General features: G+C 39.4%; 2 protein-coding genes across 2 annotated transcripts in view; both read right to left on the bottom strand.

The window, feature by feature from the left end:
* LOC133462925 (TLE family member 5-like) overlaps positions 1-8,311 on the bottom strand; it is a 14,285-nt gene extending 5,974 nt beyond the window's left edge. Inside the window, exons 1-6 of the mRNA XM_061744454.1 lie at positions 7,996-8,311; positions 3,570-3,667; positions 3,068-3,131; positions 1,515-1,559; positions 1,354-1,416; positions 998-1,072 (exon numbers count right to left, since the gene is read on the bottom strand). Coding sequence (XP_061600438.1) covers positions 998-1,072; positions 1,354-1,416; positions 1,515-1,559; positions 3,068-3,131; positions 3,570-3,667; positions 7,996-8,022 — 372 coding nt within the window. The 5' untranslated portion in view covers positions 8,023-8,311. The remainder of the gene's footprint in view (positions 1-997; positions 1,073-1,353; positions 1,417-1,514; positions 1,560-3,067; positions 3,132-3,569; positions 3,668-7,995) is intronic.
* LOC133462128 (meiosis-specific nuclear structural protein 1-like) lies at positions 8,106-22,511 on the bottom strand. Its single transcript, XM_061743271.1, is given in 12 exon segments — positions 8,106-8,223; positions 10,983-11,095; positions 11,097-11,144; positions 11,902-12,027; positions 12,305-12,562; positions 13,190-13,297; positions 13,397-13,613; positions 13,783-14,012; positions 14,207-14,309; positions 14,417-14,541; positions 18,433-18,618; positions 22,401-22,511. Coding segments are annotated over 12 exon segments (1,743 nt in total).

Genomic DNA, 22,511 nt, shown 5'->3' with positions numbered 1-22,511 from the left:
TTTAAAAAGGTAATATGCACTTTGTTTACACTCTAATTATGTAAAATATATTTCTTCAGGATCTTTTCTTGAAATTTCTCATTTTTTTTCAAATTATGTAAGATACTTTTAATATCATTTTACAAAGACAAACAGAAACAAGTATGTTTTTTTTTATATTTCTCTTTTTTATAGGAAATTTACTTAAAAGCAAAATCTTTCTTATTACATCCGAGAGTGTTTCTTTGTGATTTAGAGATTTTTCCAGTACAATTAAGTGTATTTATTTTTAAAAATTGGCGCGGATATTTATGCCAGTGTGCCAAAAAAGTCAGCACTTCTCTTTTAACTTTTTTACTTTGTCACTATCCTCGTATTCAAAACTGAAATTCTACGAATAAATATCTTCTATCATCTTTTTTAGCAGTGATATTTTTCCTGCGAAAATATATAATAGTAGTCAGTTAATAAAAATAAACGACCGTCTACAAAGAAATAAAATCGGCAAATGCATTCTAGAAAACTAAAAAAATGTCGAAAACTGCTCTCTTTGTGGAATAACGATGGATTTGTAGAAGAAATATATTATTGGATATGCTGCGATTCATGGCAATTATTTATCCCTTCCTTTTTAGTAAATTAACATTACGTTTTTTTGCGTTGGAAACTTCTCGCAGGTCGCATGAAAATCTCTCTCGGGCCGCACATTTGACACCCCTGCTCTATACAGTGGTGGAGAGCAGAGGAACAAAGAATCACACAAGTCTGTTCGTCTTGAAGGGGTTCTGTGTGCACAGGCCTCAGAAATGTCTGTATCAAACCTGAAACATCTGGCACTGGGTCAACCATCAACCACTCACAGCAGCAGAAATTCTGATAAAAGTGGTGCGAGAGAGGTGCTATGATCACTCGTTTCATCCTTGCAAAAGACAGCCAAGCAAAAAACATCATGCTGCAACATCTGGTTGACCCCTGGGGTAAAGTGCAAGAATAAAAAAAACCATCTGACTGCACTCACCCGTATGATGGAGTTCATCTCAGGGGGTGTGACCTGCTTGGCTCTCTCTATGGCGCCCATGACTTGCTGTTGGTGCTGAAATTAAGAGACTTCATGTTCATACACAAGCAGGTACTTTAACATGACACTCTCAAGTTATATCAGATTTTCCTTCGATTTATCTTATCATTAAAAGGATTAATAACAAACTGTCAAAAGCTTATGTTTATGCAATTTCCTGTCTGGGATTAATAAAATATTATTGTATGGAATAAATTCAGGATCCAGATAACACAAGGAAAATCGCTCGATGAAACACGAGTCGACAGATGCAGGGTGTTGTTCGCTTCAACACACAAGAGGCTGTAACTCCTTACCTCTTGAGACAGGTAAGGCAGCACCTGAGCACAGATCCCATTCAATCTCTTCACTATTTCAGCCTGCCAAGAACAAAAAAAGTAGTAAATGCCAGGTCTGACCAGTTAAACACCAAACCTGTGCAAAGGAGAGGAGTGAACAATAGGTGACAGTGATTTACCTGTTTGTGCATTTCGATGTTCAGCCCGTAGGACATTTCATAGTACTGCAATACACAAATGTACAAGATTTGTATTCAGATAAAGCTGTATCTTCCCATATCACAGACGAACAAACCCTTGAGAGTTAGAACATGAGTCATGAGGAATAGTTAGTACAGTCATCTGTTTTTGCGGATCTGTTTGATGAATCATCTGATTGTCGTAGGTGTTGACAATTAGGCAAATGCAACCTCAGGTGAACTTAATTAACTTTTTCACCAAGCAGTATTTATTTAACAAAATTAAGCTTAAAAGAAAAGCAGTTCTCCTCACGTCCCTGATTCAAAACATTGTAGAGCAACCCTTGGCAGCAATAACTTCAGCTAGATGCTTCCTGAATGACTTCATCAGTTTATTACATTGTTGAGAAGGAATTCTGGCCAATTCCTCTTTACAACATCACACCAGTCCATTAACGTTTTAGAAGGAGCTCGCTTAAGGTACTGCCACAAAATTATAAATGGCTTGAGGTCTGAGGTCCATTAAAAAAATAAACAAACCAATCATCACTCTTCCATCACTGTGCTTAACAGTATTTATGATTTTTTTTTACGCCAACTTCCTGTGTTTGGTCGTCTTCAAACGTGGTGCTGGAGCTTAAGCTCCAACAACTCCACTTATTCAGTCTTCTTTCAATCGTGCCGTCCTAGACTTTATGACATGAACATGCTCATGACACCTATAGGGTCTGAGACATAGTTCTTTTTTATTTTTCTCTGAGCATTGCACGGTCTGACCGGGGGGTAAATTTGCTGAAACGTCCGCTCCCAGGAAGATCTGCAACTATCGTGAATGATTTTCTACCGAGAAACTTTAACAAACTTTAGAATATTGAACTCCAAATTGAAAGGAAGTGGTTTTATAACCCTTTCCACACTGGTGTGCTACCAACATCTGCTTTTCTAAGACCACCGCTTATCTCTTTCCTTCTTGGCACAGTTTTAACAGACATCTGAACACTCCAAACCAGCAAAATGTCTGCGTTTATAGAGATCTGCACACCTGCTGACGACCACTTCATCAAGACCTGATGATAAGCAGCAGCTCGCCTCAATTTACCATCTCAAACGCCATGAAAGCAAGGAAGTGATACTTTGTTTTGCCAACCTAATTTTTTTCCCCTTATGGCTTCATTTTTGTTAAATCGCTATGTTGTAGGTTGAATTTACCAAATAAGACCAGCTACGGACAGATGATTCTTTTTTTTAAATAAAGTCAAATAAATAAAGTATTTTTGCACATTACTGCACTTTTCATATGCACGCGCTTGTATAACTTTTTGTGAAAGATCTTTATCTTTTCACTGGAAATCAGAAAAACTTCTGAGCTATTCATCTGCGACTTGTGTCTTTAGAAAAACAGGAAAACCAGTCACCAAAATGAGTTGATCGCTTAGAGATGCAAGCATGTGCCACATAACTAGTAAAAAAGAAAATCTATTTTCAACTCCAGTTGGCAGATCAGGTGATAAAAGCAGCCACATGTCAGTGACGGGTGTTAATGCCACACTTACCATGATGTAGTGGCGCTGCATCTCTGACTTTTCAGAAGCCAGTTTATCGCACTCCAACTTCAAACTGGGAAGAAAGGCAAACAATAAACACCAGTAACAACCAAGGAAAACTTTGACTCTTCAGGATTTCTTCTTATTCCACATCTTGGCATGACCGCATTGAGATGATCTCCTTCAAGTTTAAGCTTCTTTAACTATAGAATGGTGATTTACCGTTAGCAAAAACTAGAATGGCTATTTTTACATAATTACCAGGACAACAAGTAAAGCTGAGACTCAACGTTAGGATTATTCTTTAAGCTGGTTTCGTTAACCACTGTGTTCGTACCCACAGAGACAAAAATCTTAATATGCAATTAAAAATTTGACTATCTCACAGAAGATTACAAACATTGAGGTTGAAAAGTTAATTGATGCACTTTATTCTGCCTATTTGGGGAAATGTTTCCAAATGAGTCTACATAATACTAAATGTGTGTGGGTGCTCATGTTAGTTGCATACCTGTGGTACTGTGCTTGGAGGAACTGGAACTCATCCTTGATGCGGTCACACGAGTCAGAAGTGGTGAATTTCAGAGGTTGACTGGACTGAGAGGATGCCTTGGGAAACAGAACAGAAAGATTCCTCCATGAAACCCAGAAATGTAAACGCTCACTCTGGGCTTCTCCAGGTCCAGACCCTTGGATTCACAACCTTAACTTTCAAATCCTACAAACATGACAGGACAAAAAGATACATCCTTTGCAGATAGCTGCATATGTGTCTGGCTGTGAGCTGCTGTGAGATTGTTTTACTCAAATGTTGTTTTGGTTTGTTTCTTCCTTTCTTTTTTTTTAAATAAAACAGAAGATTGACCTCTGAGATTAACCCCTTGAGGAGGATAGCCAAAATGAAGCTAAACTGCCTAAACTGAGCTGCATCTTGGATCGTGTGCGTACAGTATAAAAAGGAGATAAATCCAGAGACAGTGTGTTGGTTTAATGCCGTCATCAAGAGCACAGTACATCCCAACAGCTGTCTTAAAGAAACTGATATAAAACACGGGTTGGGCACAAATACCAATCTCTCGTCATTCTTTTATTGCAAAGCGTGTTGATCAAGGAAATCTGTTTACATAAGGGTGAGTGTGGAGTGATGAGCATATGCGAGAGGTATTTAGAAGTTGCATTAGAAGCCCGGTTATGTATAGACTACACTTAAACAATCAGCACAAAGCTGTAATCCAGGGTTTAGCTGGTTCCCTAAACCTTATTACTCTCTAAATAAGTGGCACGAGGGCAAGAGGTTTTTAGATGGATTATGTGCTTAAACAGCAGAGAAAGAAAGAAAGAGTCACTTGGTTAGACAGAGGTCAAATCTGCATCTAGAAAAAAAAAATGTAGAACTAATGGTGCTCAATTCACTAGCTGAAGAGAGGAAATGGTGGGAATCAAAGAATTCTTGAAGGTATTTCCATCAAGCGAAAAAGATCAGGTGTTCGGCGAGCAGGTTGGCGTAGTGTCTCCAGACTCTGTATTGGTCTGTTTTGATGAAGACACCAGCCAAAATACTGTAAACATTCTGAACAAAAGAATTGAATCTTGCAATCAAGCGGTTCAAATGAGTTTCCTGCAAACGGTTACTGGAATCTCCCCTAGACTAGGAGTCAGAAGCTCCACCGTTCAGGAGGGCCTTTGAACGGAGCTGCTACTCCTCAAACATGGAAAAGAACCAGCCGAGGTGGTTTGGGGATCAGGTAGGATGCCTCCTGGACGACTCTCTGAGGAGGCGTTTCAGGCATGCCGGTGGGCGGAGACCCCGGGTTATGCTACACAGATTACTGAAGAATACCTCATTATCCCCCTGGAGGAGGAGGTGGAGAGAGGGAGGGAGGGCTGGGCCCCTTTGCTTTGACTGCTGCACCTGCGACTCAAACTCAGATAAGCAGATGTTGATAGAAGAGTGTCATGTTATGACACTTTTATACATGCAAAAACAAAGGGGTTATCTGATGGTCTTCTGGACTTAAGGCGGAAGGCTATGGAAACAAGATGATTGAGATAAATAATAGCGCAAGTAAATCCGTCAAGTGTTATTTTTCTCTCTCAATATAATAAAATCAAGTGCAACTGACACAAAAAGACCAAATTGACTCCTTACGAAGTTGTGCTATCCTTAGTTTGGTTCTTTATTGAATACATTAAAAAGGAGCAATGTGTAAAATTGTGGGTTAACATAACCCAAAACAACCTCCTAAGACCAAAAGAATGAGGATAGAGTACAGTCATGTCACAAAAATGATGACTATGTATCTGGCTGCTGAGACGTCTGCCGAATTAGCCGGCTAAATAACCAACTCAGGTTCGTTAATCAAGTCTCGTAATACCAGTTTCTGCCATGTGTGGCGGTAGCGAGCAACATAGTGGCCTCAGTTCAACATGATGACACAAAGAAGTCACATGGTTTGTGGGCGTACTTTAACTTGTTGTGAGTGACCCGGTACCGCACCCAAAGTACCATTTTAAGATAGGTAAACAGGAACAGTAAGGATGGCTGAAGCTCTTGGGAAGAGAACTTAGCCATCACCGCAACCACCCAGTACCGGGATAAAGCCTTGTTCAGGAGTGAAAAAAGAGCAGATAAGGACAAAGAAAACCAGAGTAAATATTGTCAGCGCTTTCCCCCATTGGAGATAGCAATGAAAGGAAGTTTGAACTTGCAACATTTCTTTTGGACCGGTAAATAAACCCGTGCTGAGTTTTGTTTTTCTAGACATTTTTCATGCTCAAGTTACTATGGTATTAATTCAATGCTAAATGTATTGATCTCTACTATGTCCAGCCTGCCTGCCGTAGATTGATGCATCACTGGCTTGACTTTTTTCAGTTAGTCTAACCACAAAATGAAAAAGCTCAACTGAGAAAAGGCGGTTCGGAAACGGAGATGGTTTCAGAAACGATGGCGATAACAGAAAAGTGTAAGTGAGAAAAACTATTGCACTCTCAGTTAGAGACTGAAATGTCTTGATTACACGTTCTGTGTTTTGATTCTCAGATTTTGACTTGCAATTCGTTTGGCGTTGACTTGATGCCGTAGTATGGACAAGGAGGGACTGTACTGGTTTTGTCATCTTCTAAAGAAAAATCAGCCACTTTGTATTTATTGTATAGATATGAGGCAATAAAAGGAGTGACAATAATATTCTGAAACTGATCAAAAATAATATGCACGTTCTTTCCTAATGAAAACAAAATCTAATTTGGCATTATGTTGAGAAAAAGACCAACACTGATTATTTTCATTACTGATTACACGTGCTTTGTTTTTCTAAATTAATCATTTGAATCAATGCAATGCAAGAAAATAGCAGACAACTTCTCCAACGATGGTTCACTTGCAGCCTAAAACAAAAATGATTACATGTAATGCCACAAGAGACTGAGGGGTGGAAGACATTTGTATTCATGAAAAGGTGGAGCCAGTGAAATTCTGCATTTTTGCACACACTATATATATATATATATATATATATATATGGAAATTAAAGAGTGCAGTACATACCAAATATTAAAAAAAATATATTGTAGAACAAGATGCTCATCAAGTATGATCATATTGTATGAGTGTTTATGTAGGTGTCTGAAGTTAAATAGATAATAGGTCTACGCAGTACATTGAATGTTTTCAATATACAAAAAGTATATGAAATGTTTTTCTTTTAATTGATTTACTGCTCTGTATTGGTATAAGTAGGAGCTGATAGAAATTTATTATAAAAGGGTAGGCGTAATAAGCTACACCTTTTCGGTCTTGTTTTGTTTATACAGGATTGTCTCAGAAAATTAGAATATTGTAATTTTCTGTAATGCAATTACAAAAACAAAAATGTCATACATTCTGGATTCATTACAAATCAACTGAAATATTGCAAGCCTTTTATTATTTTAATATTGCTGATCATGGCTTACAGTTTAAGATTAAAGATCAGAATATTCTGGGAATCTTAAACTGTAAACCATAATCAGCAATATTAAAATACTAAAAGGCTTGCAATATTTCAGTTGATTTGTAATGAATTCTATGTATTCCTACGAGACTAAATTAGACCTTATTTTTGTCTTCTAGATAAAGCCACAGGACTATTTAAATGTTTCCAGTGTTTAATGTCTGCAGCCCAGCACATCCCAGCAGAGGCTGCCTCTCAGAAAATTAAAATATTGTAATTTTCTGTAATGCAAGTACAAAAACAAAAATGCAATTAAAAAAAAAACAAAAATGTCATACATTCTGGATTCATTACAAATCAACTGAAATATTGCAAGCCTTTTATTATTTTAATATTACTGATTATTGTTTACAGTTTAAGATTAAGATTCCCAGAATATTCAAATTTTTTGAGATAGGATATTTGAGTTTTCTTAAGCTGTAAGCCATGATCAGCAATATTAAAATAATAAAAGGCTTGCAATATTTCAGTTGATTTGTAATGAATCCAGAATTGAGGACTTTTGTTTTTATTGCATTACAGAAAATAAAGAAACTTTATCACAATATTCCAATTTTCTGAGACAGTCATATATATATATATATATATATAGATATATATATATATATATATATATGCAGCACACTGACAAAGAGCTTGACCTTTCTGTATTCCTACAGACTAAATTAGACCTTATGAGTGTGTGCTAGATAAAGCCCCAGGACTATTTAACCGTGTCCAGTGTTTCATGTGTCCAGCACACCCAGCAGAGCCTCCTCTCCTCCCTGCTACAGCCCCAGATCCCCGAACAGAGCAGACATTGTGGGGGAAGAGCCGGGGCTTTGTGAGAGCTGTCAGCGCAGCGGGGCTGGGCTACCGGCCCCGGCCGGCCGGGCCGGTCCCGGACCAGCCCTGGAGCCCAGACCCGGGCCAGACCCGGGCCAGGCCGGGACACAAACTCACCGAGTGTCTGGATTGAGGAAACATCATGTCAGCAAAGTGTCGTTTGGCCGCGTTTTCCCGTCGCCGTGGCGAGCAGCCCGCTAGCCGGCTAAGCTAAGCTGCAGGTGTGATCAGGCGGCCGGAGACTCCGTCATCCTCCGCTCAGCGCGGGAAACCGGGGCCGGGGGCACGGGGGCGCGGGAACACCGGGGCCGTCGAAAGAACGCTACGCCTCCGCGGGGGGAAACCCTGGATGTTGACACATGAGCCCACGACTTTTCCTCTGCTTTGAGGGGAAGAGCAGCAGCAGCACCCGGAACAAGAAGCGAAGCCCCGTGTGACACAGGAGCCGGATTTATGGTTCCGCGGTAAATCGACGCGGAGGCTACGGCGTAGGTCGCCGCGTACCTACGCCGTAGGGTCTGCGTCGGCGTAACGCGGAACCATGAATCAGCGTAGGGCCGCATCGACCGGTGTTGCGGGGAGTTCTGTTGCGACGTCACGACGAGGTCCGCACCGCCAATCCCGCGAGAGCGCCCTCTAGCGGCAGCACCGGACACTGCACTGTATTAGGTGGACAGGTGAAATATTATACATATTATATATCATATTTTATATATAATATAAAAAAATATAAATAAAAAAATTATAAATAAATATAAAAAGTATATATAATAATAATAATAATAATATAATTTTATATTATTATATATAAATTATAAATAAATATACCCCTGCCTCTCACCTGAAATGAGCTGGGATAGGCTCCAGCAGACCCCCGTGACCCTGAAAAGGACAAAGCGGGTATAGATAATGGATAATGGATAAATAAATATAAAAAAAATATAAATAAAAAAATGTAAAAAAAAATGTTTTTATAAAAAATATTATACATATTGTAGCGACCATTTGCTTATCTAACAGCCACTGCCTGGCTGTGATTAGAGTTTGTTTGTCCTTCTCCCTTCTGGGCAGCTACAGGCTTCCCAAGGCCAATAGCAATAGGTATACATTTTCTTTTATACCAACCGCTGCTAAAATGATCAATTCACGTAAATTTTAATATTTTTAATACATTTTTATAATTCTGCCTGCACTGCTGGAAGCACTTCTGCTTTTACTCATTTATTATGGTTACTATGTCATGTTTTAATGTTTTAATTGTTCTTATTTGTATGTCTGTCTTTGTATGATGACTGTTTCCCATAGTGCTAAATTCATTTCCCCTCGAGGGACAATAAAAATGACTGACTCTGACTCTGACTGAGAGTTCAGTTATGTGCAGATACAAGCCTTTTCCAATGTTCCAATGTTTCCAATGTAATTTTATTCCTTACAGTGTACATGTAGGTATCCACCTGCTATTTTTCTTACTTCTTCTGTACACGCCCGCACACACGCTCAAAAAACTTTTGCCTCCACACAGCCACCTGTGTGTGATTACACCTTGATTAAGTAGACCGTGCGCAATTGATTGTATACTCGCCCTAGTAGGCAGATAGGCTAAACCAAAAACACAAGATAAACACATTTGGTAGAATGACACAAATGGCTCTTACACATATTATTATAATATTTTACATATACATTCATCTGGGCTTTTAGATCAAACTGTGTTCCGCACACTAGGCCGGATTATCCATTTACTGAACAGGGTGAACGCCCAGGGGCTCCAAATCAAAAGACTAACTGGTTATTTTCTTAACAGATTAACAACCTTAAATCTAACAGCCTACACATTGTTCCCCCACACTGTTCCCTACCTTCACATCAGCTCATTCAGTAGGCCTGTTTGATTGTTTCCTGGCACATTTTCATTAGTATCAATTGAGCAGTGTGTCAACGCCACAGCCTACCTGAGTATTGTTGCTGACCATGTCCATCCCTTTATGACCACAGTGTACCATCTTCTGATGGCTTCTTCCAGCAGGATAATGCATGGTGTCATAAAGCGCAAATCATCTCAGACTTGTTTCTTGAACATGACAATGAGTTCACTGTACTCAAAAGGCCTCCACAGTCACCAGATCTCAATCCAATAGAGCACTTTTGGGATGTCGTGGAACGTTAGATTCGAATCATGGATGTGCAGCTGACAAATCTGCAGCAACTGCTTGATGCTATCATGCCAAAATGGACCAAACTCTCTGACGAATGTTTCCAGTATCTTGTTGAATCCCTGCCACGAAGGATTAAGGCAGCTCTGAAGGCACTGTCATGTAAAAAACTAAACAGCTACTTTCTATGTTGAAAGGTATACTAACAAAGTCCTGCACAGGGTGAAAGTTTTGATATGTTGCCTGGTGGATAAAAGTGTGTCTCCTAATTACACAATTAAAAAATGACACCAGCTCAAAGTGAATTTGAATCGAGTGGAATCTGACACCTCAAAAAAGCCGGGGTTCTGATAATCTTGAACCTTTATTGTCCTTTGGATTTCTATAAAACAAGGACAAGATAAGCGAGGGACACGAGAGCAGAGAAAATCTACTTGCTGAAAAGACCCATTCTCAAAAGATCCACAGTAAGTATTTCTATATTATTAATCTGTGTAATGTTTGATTATTAATTAAACATCTAACAAAACTCCATGTGTGCAGATGCACAGCAAAGCTGGCAAGCGACTGTTCCTCACAGAAGAAGAGTTCATCAACGCTCTTGACTTGGGGAAGTCATGAATACAGAGATGGTTGTCATTTCTCCATTGGTTTGTTTGTTTCTTTGACTAAAAGGTTGCCTTTTACATTTGAATGGAAATTCCATGTGTAGTGGAGTAAAAAAAACTAAACAAAAAAAACTCAGCTTGAAGCTTCCCAAAATATATGAAGAAAAATAAATATGTTAAACGTGATCAAAGTCAGTCATCTTTTTATTTCACAGATTCAAATAGATATATTTTTTACAAATATACAATAAAACTCTTTTCAACATTTTCTTGTGAGTTAATGAAAAACAAATGTACAATGTGGTAAAAAAGAGAAATACATAACTGTATGGAACATAAATACCACTGCAGAACCACACACTGCCCCCTAGTGGAGAACTGGAGGAGACACGTTTCATCATCTTCATCCCAACCTTCCTCACAGAACAGATCAGCCGAATGTGTTTTAAAGTTTTTTTCTGAAATCTTCATCCAAGTGTTCCAGGTCTTTTTCTTGGAGCAAGCCCTGAAAATAAATGCAACAATAGTTAATTCACTCTGTGATCTACTGATGTTACCTTTACAATCCTAATACTAAAAGTAATATTTTTTTTAAACCCAGAAAGGAAATTATATTGTATTAAAAAAAGGTCAGTCAGCCCACTCAGTCTAATGATGTGAAGCTGTGGAAATAATTTACAGTTCTGTTCAGCTTGGTGCCAACATTGGTTGTGATTGATCATGAGCAGATACTGTCTGGGACTCGCAGCCACATTCTTATAGTCTGGCTGCAAATGCAGTCACAACAAAAGACTACCAACTCCCTTGATGCAAGTCCCTAGAAGAAGACTTTTCAGTAAGATGTTTTTGTTTTTAGTTGTTTCTTTTAAAAGACAGAAAATCATCATGTCTCTGATAAATAATTGTAAACATTGTTTTTAAAAAAAAACAACAAAAAAAAACAGTAAAATATCCAATAGTCTCAAGTGATTCTGAAAAAAAGTTATTGTTTAAATATTACCATAGTTCAGTTCACTGGATGTATTACTGTTTTTTTTTAACTGAAGCATCTGTAGACGTACTGATGTCCTGCCCGATGCTGATCTAGCTTTGATGTAGCTTGTGTGTTTCGTTACAAACAGATCACATAACTGAGATCTGATTACAAACGTGCATGTGGACTATTAAAAGGTGAGAACTTAGAAATGAGCGCTGGATCCCCCAGGATGTGTGATAATACTAGGTCTACATGGCCTCACCGTTTCACAAACACTACCTCGTACCTTAGGAAAGTATCCAAGGAGTTTTGTTGCGTGACGCTGCAAAAGTTTTTGCCTCTCTTCTTCAATGATCTGCCTACGCAGCGCCTCTTTCTCCTGCTCAATGGCTCTTTCTTTAGCCTCCAGTTCCTTTAAGAAAAAATGTTTTTCAAATGAACCAGGACATTATAAAAGTAACATTATAGTCCAAGATTAAAAGCACACTTATATACAATATGTTAGATAAATAAATATCTTCTTTTTTGTGCTAAAGTTATTGTTTATGCAGACTTTTACAGGTAAAATGCTCAAACTTGTTCATTGCTAGCTCCTGTCTTCAATTATGCAAGAATAACCAGTAAAGTCAGCGACACCGACACCAACTAAACACTGATATAATTAAGTACACAGAAACTGTAATTAGTACCATGTCTGCTTCACGCTGACGTCTTTTGTCTTCCATCAGTTTTTCCGCCTCACGCCTGTGTTCGAGCTGCTTCATGCGTCGTTTACGGTCATTCATTTGTTCAATTTGATCATCCTCTGCAAACTTGGCCATCAACATTTTCTTAAAGGCCTCGTCTTCCTCTTTCTCTGCTCCTCTCCGCATCTCTTGGAGAGCCAGTTGCTCCTGGCAGGTCTGCTGCATCATGAGCCTCTCTCTGATTTTTTTCTCCATCTCTTCCTGTTAAATCACAATCAGAAGAAAATAGTAAAATACTTGCAAAGATACTTTAGATGTGCTTATAAATTCAATCACCGGAGCACAAAGGAGACTGTTTTGTGTTACAGGAGCTGCTGCTCACTGGAGGAGGAGCGCTAAAGTTTATACTGCAGTTATTCTCCAAGTTGACCTTTTCTGTGATGTTCTGTATCCAGTTCAATTCAGTTTTATCTAGATATTTAAACAAATACTATGACGATTAGTATCATCAGTTACTAGATTGGACTGGGATATGTTTAAATGACAGATTATAAAAGGATAACATACATCATCAAGGACAAACAGGAACTATTTGAGGAAGTTTGGGGATGTTTTATTGACTATATGGAAAATGAGAACCTAAATTATCTAATGGAAGAACCTGGAGGGGAATAGTGCCTTTGTCTGTTGTGTTGCATATGGTGTTTTTTCTTTCTCTGTTTATTTGATTGTCACTGTTTTCGTGTAGCATTGCTTTGTATTCGTTGTGTTATGTTAAAAAAAAAGAAAAACAATAAAAGATATTGTTTAAAAAATTTTTAAATGACAGATTATAACATAAACTGTAGTAGTAAGTAGTACTGTAGTAAGTAAAGTAATGATCCTTACAATTTCTCTCTGCCTGTTTGCCTCCTCTTGTTCCTCTAAATACAGCTCCTCACGGAGACGCTCCATCTCTTCACGCTCCTGTCTGTCCCTTTCAATTTTCTCGCACACCTGGACAACAGATGAAGAAGGTTGTTTGTTGTAGATCAAGTTTTATGTCATTGACTGAAGGGATACGTGGATGAGCATTAAGAAAAATGTGGTCTCCACCATTTTACGACAATACTCCATGGCTTCTTCCCTCTCCTTCATCTTAGTGATTTTGGTGTCTTCCATGTGCTGTTTTTGCCTCGCAAACTCCATGATGCGTCTGTTTTCCTCCTCCGTCTTCTCCTGCTCCATGCGCCTCCACTCAGCCTGCTGTCTTCTGAACTCGTCAATGTCCTGCTGAGTGGCTCGGACCTTCTCCAGCTTCTGCTGTTGCGCCCTTTCAGGGAAATATTTCATTTCAGTACATTCATGATAGTGTGGTTTCTTTTTCTTTTCACAGTGTGATACTATCAAAGGTATATTTTTACAGGTCGGAAATTGATATCAACGATTGTTAATATGCTGTACATTCCTATTCAACAGAGTAAAAATGATTAAAGACTCACATTTGATCCTCCTCATAAATTTTCCTGATAATTTCGTCCACCATGAGCTTCTCTTTGAGGAACTCCTCATAGTCTTCTTGTCTCTGGCGCTCCTTCTCCATGAGCTGCTGGTCCAGCGCTCTCTGATGCTGCACCAGCTCCTCCTCATGTTTCTCCTTTAGCTTCAGCTGTTCAACCGTTACTCGCTCATATTCACTCTTCATCTTACGAACAAAGTCTGCTTCTTTACGCTAACATGACAGAAAAGACACGAGGAAAAAGGTTATAGGCTTCACCATTATACCAACTTTTTGTGTTATTTTTTGTCTGTTTTCTGTTGGCTGCTTTGCAAACAATGTGGATTCATTCTGAGTACACGATTTCAAGGAATCCCTATTTTCCTACTAAGAGCTGAGGAGATGGACAACATCATTTAACGACTCACCATAGCTTCAAGTCTCGTAGCTTCCTTCTCAGCAACCTGAGCAGCTATGTCTTTGTTCAGATATGCAGTCTTCAACTTTGACTCCAGCTTTTGAAGCTCCGAGCTGGACATTGGAGTTAAAATATAGAATAAAGAAAGTTCAAACAAAAGTATTACATTTGTTTACCAACCCAGAATATCTAGTACATCAACGTGATGAAGTGTGTATACCTGTTTTTTATAATGTCCTGCCTCATTTTCTCTTCTCTTTGCTTCTCATATTTGATGCGGGCCAGCTCTTTGGCCATTCGCTCTTCTTGTTCAAGCTGCCTTTGCCTGTCTATTTTCTCTTCTGTCTGTAAGTCAGATTTCATTCTCAATATCCAGATAAGTATAGGTAAGATACAATAAAGACACTGACAATACAACATGCGGTATACTTGAGCAATGCTTGATCTCCATGTGGCATGGCTCTTACACAATGTGTAATTGTTGTTGCCGCTACAAAAAGAAAACTAGTAGCCTAAGGGCCAATCCCAATGTTCACCCTACTCACTACCACTAGTCCTCACCCACTACCACTTCACCCTCAAAATGAAGCCACAAGGGGTAGGGCTTTGTAATCTTCCCTAGGGATCAGGACACCACTCGCTACGTCACTGCGTGGTTTACGTTCGGGTACGTAAGCGGTCCTGGGCATTTCACAGATTTTTGTGAGATCAGGTTTAAAACGTTGCAACTTCACATTAAGCCTGAATTATGGTTCCACGTGAAATCGACGCAGAGCCTACGGCGTAGGATACGCAGTAACGCGCACCATACGGCGCGAGTCGCCGTGTATCCTACGCCGTAGGCTCTGCGTTGGGCTAACGCAGAACCATAAATCAGCCTTTATTCTTGCGAGATCTGAAAAAACTTTGCAACAACGAGCAAGCAAGTGATTATGTACATTCACTGAGTGAATATTATGAAAGTAAAATATATATTTCTCGCTAGAAATGTAATCAAAACGCATTTTTATGCAGAAACTAACTCAAAATATTTATTTTATTCACGAAAAAATGAGAAATGTCTGCCATGTTTTTTTGTTTGATTCAGTCTGCAAATGATGACGTAAAGCATTCTGGGAAATTTTCTCTTGCCCTCGGTCGGCGAGTCAGCATCTGAAAACCCTCGCTCTGAAGGGCTAAATTCATACTCCCTAGCCCTCGTTATGTCCACTACCCCTACATGCAAAGAGGAATTGGGACACCACTACCCTCACGGGAACGCGCAACATTTTGGGGTAGGGCTGCAAAGTAGGGCGAGGGGGAGTATTGGGACTGGCCCTAAGTGTCAATAAAATTTGGTGGGAGGGGGGAGTGTCCTTGGTGCAGGGTGCAGCTCAGTATAACTGTACAAGAAATTATAATATCTAATACAGCTAGACAAGTAAATCATTTTGCCAACATTATCTCACTATATCTGTCTGTTACTAATATATTAATATGAAGTGTGGAGGGTTTGTTTTACAGGATGTAATACATACATACATACATACATACATACATACATACATACATACATACATACATACATACATACATACATACATACATACATACATACATACATACATACATACATACATACATACATACATACATACATACATACATACATACATAGAATGAAAAGCAGTGCTGGATTTAACCATATCAACTGAAGGAAGTTTAAGATCATCATCACCTCTTTAAATATGTACAGTGCCTTGCGAAAGTATTTGGCCCCCTTGAACTTTGTGACCTTTTGCCACATTTCAGGCTTCAAACATAAAGATATAAAACTGTAATTTGTTGTGAAGAATCAACAACAAGTGGGACACAATCATGAAGTGGAACGAAATGTATTGGATATTTCAAACTTTTTTAACAAATAAAAAACTGAAAAAGTGGGCGTGCAAAATGATTCAGCCCCTTTACTTTCAATGCAGCAAACTCTGTCCAGAAGTTCAGTGAGGATCTCTGAATGATCCAGTGTGGACCTAAATGACTAATGATGATAAATGGAATCCACCTGTGTGTAATCACGTCTCTGTATAAATGCACCTGCACTGTGATCGTCTCAGAGGTCCGTTTAAAGCGCAGAGAGCATCATGAAGAACAAGGAACACACCAGGCAGGTCCCAGATACTGTTGTGGAGAAGTTTAAAGCTGGATTTGGATACAAAAAGATTTCCCAAGCTTTAAACATTCCAAGGAGCACTGTACAAGCGATAATATTGAAATGGAAGGAGTATCAGACCACTGCAAATCTACCAAGACCTAGCCGTCCCTCAACACTTTCAGCTCATACAAGGAGAAGACTGATCAGAGATGCAGCCAAGAGGCCCATGATCGCTCTGGATGAACTGCAGAGGTCAGAGGTCACCTACAGCTGAGGTGGGAGACTCTGTCCTTACCACAACAATCAGTCGTATACTGCACAATTCTGGCCTTTATGGAAGAGTGGCAAGAAGACAGCCATTTCTTAAAGATATCCATATAAAATGTCGTTTAAAGTTTGCCACAAGCCACCTGGGAGACACACCAAACATGTGGAAGAAGGTGCTCTGGTCAGATCAGACCAAAATCGAACTTTTTGGCAACAATGCAAGACGTTATGTTTGACGTAAAAGCAACACAGCTCATCACCCTCAACACACCATCCCCACTGTCAAACATGGTGGTGGCAGCATCATGGTTTGGGCCTGCTTTTCTTCAGCAGGGACAGGGAAGATGGTTAAAATTGATGGGAAGATGGATGGAGCCAAATACAGGACCATTCTGGAAGAAAACCTGATGGAGTCTGCAAAAGACCTGAGACTGGGACGGAGATTTGTCTTCCAACAAGACAATGATCCAAAACATAAAGCAAAATCTACAATGGAATGGTTCACAAAAAAACATATCCAGGTGTTAGAATGGCCAAGTCAAAGTCCAGACCTGAATCCAATGGAGAATTTGTGGAAAGAACTGAAAACTGCTGTTCACAAACGCTCTCCATTCAACCTCACTGAGCTCCAGCTGTCTTGCAAGGAGGAATGGGCAAAAGTCTCTCGATGTGCAAAACTGATAGACATACCTCAAGCGACTTACAGCTGTAATCGCTGCAAAAGGTGGCGCTACAAAGTATTGACTTAAGGGGGCTGAATAATTTTGCACGCCCAATTTTTCAGTTTTTTATTTGTTAAAAAAGTTTGAAATATCCAATAAATTTCGTTCCGCTTCATGATTGTGTCCCACTTGTTGATTCTTCACAAAAGATTACAGTTTTAATATTTTTATGTTTGAAGCCTGAAATGTGGCAAAAGGTCACAAAGTTCAAGGGGGCCAAATACTTTCGCAAGGCACTGTATTCATACATATTTTCTACATTTTACATTTGAAGATCTAATATCAGAACTAGACTAGTCCTTTCAAGTTACTTTTTCTGACCTGGAGGCAGGGGTGGAAAGTAACAAATTACATTTACTCACATTACTGTAATTGAGTACTTTTTATGAGTAATTTGTAATTTTCTAAGTAGTTTTTGAAATATGTAATTTTTACTTTTACTCGAGTACATTTTGACCCAAGTATTTTACTTCGCTACATTTGAACCCCCTCACGTTACTGAGTACAAAATTAATGGTGAAAATCTTGTGGGCATTTTATTTTGGTTTATTGTGAATAGCAGGATCCTGCGGGCATTGGGCACTTTATTTTGTGTTTGAATACTTTGATTCTGGTCTTAGTGTTGTCGGTTGGACAATATGTTTGCACTTTACAGTACAGGTTGTGACTGTCCTTTTTGTCCTGTTCTGCGGAAGTAAGAGGATCATGTTACTGAGCTCAGCTGAGCTTTTACAAGTGTTGATGTGTACTTTAATATGCCTCGAAGTTAATTAAAATAACTTGTGCTGGATTTGATTCGTGACTCATCCTTTTTTTGCATTAAATAACTGAAAGTAACTTTTACTCAAATTACAAATGAAGTACTTTTGTACTTTTACTCGAGTAAATTTTTAGATGAGTACTTTTACTTTTACTTTGAGTAGGATTTAGGCAAAGTAAAGATACTTTTACTCAATTACAATTTTTCAGTACTTTTTCCACCTCTGCCTGAAGGTAAACATTTTCAAATGTAAACACTGGGGTCGCTCTCTTCTAAAGGAGAGGAAGAAGGGCATCATGCACCAACGCTGTGTTGCAAATGCTAAAAGTAAAACGTAGTGATAAATATCCCACATCGTCCAGGCTGTCCGTGTGTGTGGCCTCCAGCTGCAGCTGTCGCAGGAGCCTCCTCTCCTGCAGGCTCTCCTCCCTCCTCAGGCTGGCCTGCAGCCTCCTCTCCTGGTCCAGACGCCGGGCCTCCTGCTCTCTGTGCTGCTGCAGCTGGGACCTCTGCTTCTGGCCCTGCAGCCACCTACCACTCTGCTCCGGGGAAACACACAACACAACACTCGGCCAAGCGCAAATAACAACTGTGAGCTGATAAGCGTGTGATTACTTCGCTAAAGCCTGATTTATGGTACCGCGTTTCTGCGTTGGTGTAACGCGGAACCATAAATCAGCCTGTAGCCTACGGCGCGCGTCGCCGCGTACCCTACGCCGTAGGCTCTGCGTCGGTATAACGCGGAACCATAAATCAGCCGTAACTGCGATGTACGAAGCAGCAGAAACGGTAACAAAGGATTACCATGTTTGCAGTTGGCCTCCTCGTTTCCAGCACCTCTTAGATAAACTTTTTTAAGAACTTAATTCAATAATTTAAAACTTAAATAAATTTGAAGACCGTCCTTTGATGTTAATTTTCCGAAGTTAACCCCAGGTGTCGTGTGTTTTCTTCAATCTGCTGTTAAGCATTTCGTTGTCGTGGAAACTGCAAATCTCCCAACGACAATTTTTATCAAATCAATCTTTATTTGTATAAACACACACACACACACACACACACACACACACACACACACACACACACACACACACACACACACACACACACTCACACACACTCACACACACTAGCACACTACAGTTTCACCCAAGTATATGGCTTGGGGAAATTAAAACATCTTTATTCTGTTATCCTATCAATTTAATTTATTATTATTTTTTTTACAGTTCCAAAATTTCCAGAGTATATTTTTTTCTTCCAGACTATTTTTATTTTTAAAATTTGCGTTTTTTGTTTTTTTAATTTACGTTCATTGTAAATTGATTTCTTGGGAAAAAGGGGCACATTAAATAAGATTCTTCTTCTTTCTGCTCCCTTTCATTCACAATTTAGGAACGTTTGTGTTTATATTAAATTGTTTGTTGTTTTATTTTATCAATGAATGAAATAAAGAATAAATACATACATTTGTATTTTTTCTTTACTTAGTTCATGAAAGCATAAATAAAGCTGCTGAATTAAAGAAAAACCTAATTTAACCTCATTTCAATTAATTTCTCTTCTGGGATAAATAGAGTATTTTTTGAACCGAATTGAAAATCGCTGCTCTATACTTTAAAATCAAAGAAAGGAACAGAGAAACAAAAGCAAGAGGCACAGCAGCTCAGAGTAAAGTAAAACCGAACTAAAGAAACCAATTACTATTAAAGATTTAATTACAGAACATGAAATCTAAACCCAGTTTGCTGATTTCAGAATAATGTGTTCACTGGAAAACATATTTTATTCTGTTATCCTATCTATTTAGATTTTTTTTTTTTTTTTACAGTTCCAACATTTTTAGAGTACATTTTTTTATTACTTAGTTCATGAAAGCATAAATAAAGGTGCTGAGTTAAAGACAAACCTCATTTTAATTAATTTCTCTTCTGGGATAAATAAAGTATTTTTTAATTGAATTGAAAATTGTGCTCTATACCCGGCGGGAGTCTTTCTGTGTGGAGTTTGCATGTTCTTGTCAGTGGTTGACATTTTCTGCCCCGCCTGTCTTCCATCTGCCCTGATTGTTCACACCTGTGTCTCGTTACCCCCTTGTGTATATCTGGTCTTGTCTTTCCCTTGCTCCTTGTGGTTATGTCCTGTTTCTTTCATCCATGTGTCCTGCCAAGTTTTTTGCTCTAGTTTTTTTTATCCCTGTTTCTGTGTGACTTTTGATCCTGCCAAGCAGCGTTTTTGGTTTTTGGTTCTTGCTTCTTGCCTTTTTGTAAAATAAACCCTTTTTTGTTGAACTCCTGCCTCTCACTCTCCTGCATCTGGGTCCTCACCACACCAGCCTGACAGTTCTTCCTGTCCTTGCATGGGTTCCCTCCGGGTACTCCGGCTTCCTCCCACAGTCCAAAAACATGCATAGTAGGTTAATTGATTATTCTAAATGGCCCGTGAGTGTGAGTGTGTCTGGTTGTTTGTCTGTATATGTGGCCCTGCAATGGACTGGTGACCTGTCCAGGTTGTGACCCCTGCCTCTCGCCTGTAATGAGCTGGGATTGGCTCCACCAGACCCCTGTGACCCTGCAGAGGATACAGCGGGTATAGAAAATGGATGGATGGATCGTGCTCTATACTTTACAAGCAAAGAAAGGAACAGAGAAACAAAGGCAAGAGGCATATACATATATATAAAAACATGTAGTGTGCAGTGAGTTGAGCGGGTGCCATTCACAGAAGCTGTAGTCCTGCAGGGAGCGCAGGTTCAAGTCCCAGCCTGTAGCTCTTTACTGTCTTCTCCCCTCTCTCTACCTGTTTACTGTCTACATACTTTCCCAATAAAGGCCAATAGTGCCTCAAAAATCTGTAAAAAATCCAAAAATCCCAGTTATCCGAAACCGGAACTCGGAGATGGGAATAACGTCTAACCTGGGTTTATCGTTTACCAGTTGAAGGTTGGAAAACAGAATGATTTGTTCACCAACAAGGCTAACAATTTCCACTGATAGAAATTCATGATGCTGCATTTTGCAAATACAAACATTATAGCAATGTGCTCATAAACTGTATATTGGCTCAGCAGTATAATTTATTGACACATAATCTGACAGAATTGCCAATGAATAATTTCTTACTGGATCTATATCATGTTTTAAGGCCAGGGAAACTGTTTGATTTTGAGTTTTGCTCAGGTTATGTTCCTCTAACTTTCTGTAATTGAGATCAGACTTTTCCGGTTCAATTATCCCGCTGGGAAATCCGATTTCTGTGTCATAGGCCGTGCAACCCATCCATCCATCCATTTTCTATTCCCGTATTATCCTGTGCAGGGTCACGGGACTCTGCTGGATCCTATCCCAGGTCATTGCAGGTGAGAGGCAGCCATATGGCATATAATATAACCAATCATGCTATCCTTCTCAATGTTGAATTATGGGATTCAAAAATGTTTGCAAATGTCCTCATGTCCATCTCCAGATTGATGAGCAACAACATTTGCTTCTTAAAGATGTTGCTGATGTCTTTTCTCTTTTGGTATTGTGTTAATTCACACCAGAGTACTCCAGACCAGGAAATGTAGAAGCATTTCTACTTTTATACATGTAGTTACACATGTTGACGATAAATCAAACATTTGAATTTGATTAGCATTACATGCTGTTCAGATTATAATTAGTCTTTCACACATTTTTTCACCTCATTTTTGTTGAGTACATAAATGAGTGTATATGTCACATGTTTGTCTCAGGTCTTTTTTATTCACTTTCAAGACCTGGTAAAGATCAGATTATTTCTTTATGTCTGGTATTTAAAACCTTGCTAGACAATGATTCTGCACTTTTTCCCAACTGTCTGACTTCCCAAATCATGGGATGTCACACTAAAACATAAGTCCAACAAAAAGCCCTTGCATAGCAACATTAACACAGGTATTAACCACTTGTTTGTGGGAAGCGTTAAGGGTGAAGAATGTGGTTTATTTTAATGTGTGCTGGCTACCTGTAACTCTGTGATGAAGAGAAAAGTAAAAACCAACATAACGAGTACAGCTCGTTGAGTTTTTGACCATCCGTCTCTGGGCTCCCTGTCTGATGTGGTGATGAGTAACACAGGAGGACCACAGGTCACGGCTCCATCTCCATTCCCATTCACTCCCCACGCCTTCAACGTACAGTACCACACCGAGTCACGCCATCTGCATGGCTGGACAGGAGCCAGAGGACAGGAACTGGTGCTCGACTTCAGGGAGCCGAGGTCTCTCCACAATCCCGTCTGTGTTAAGGATGAGGAGGTTGAGGATGTTACTTGGGTGGTATACACCCAAACAACTGACTTGACCCAACACTGATGCTGTGGACCAGAAGGGGCCGAGCAGGCGCCACTTCTTGAGGAAGCTCAAATCCTTTAACACAGGGGTGTCAAATGTGTGGCCCGCTGGCCGCAT

The sequence above is a fragment of the Cololabis saira genome, chromosome 16 (assembly GCF_033807715.1).
Source record: "Cololabis saira isolate AMF1-May2022 chromosome 16, fColSai1.1, whole genome shotgun sequence".
Taxonomy (NCBI): Eukaryota; Metazoa; Chordata; class Actinopteri; order Beloniformes; family Belonidae; genus Cololabis; species Cololabis saira.
This window is presented reverse-complemented; position numbering and strand designations above follow the sequence as displayed.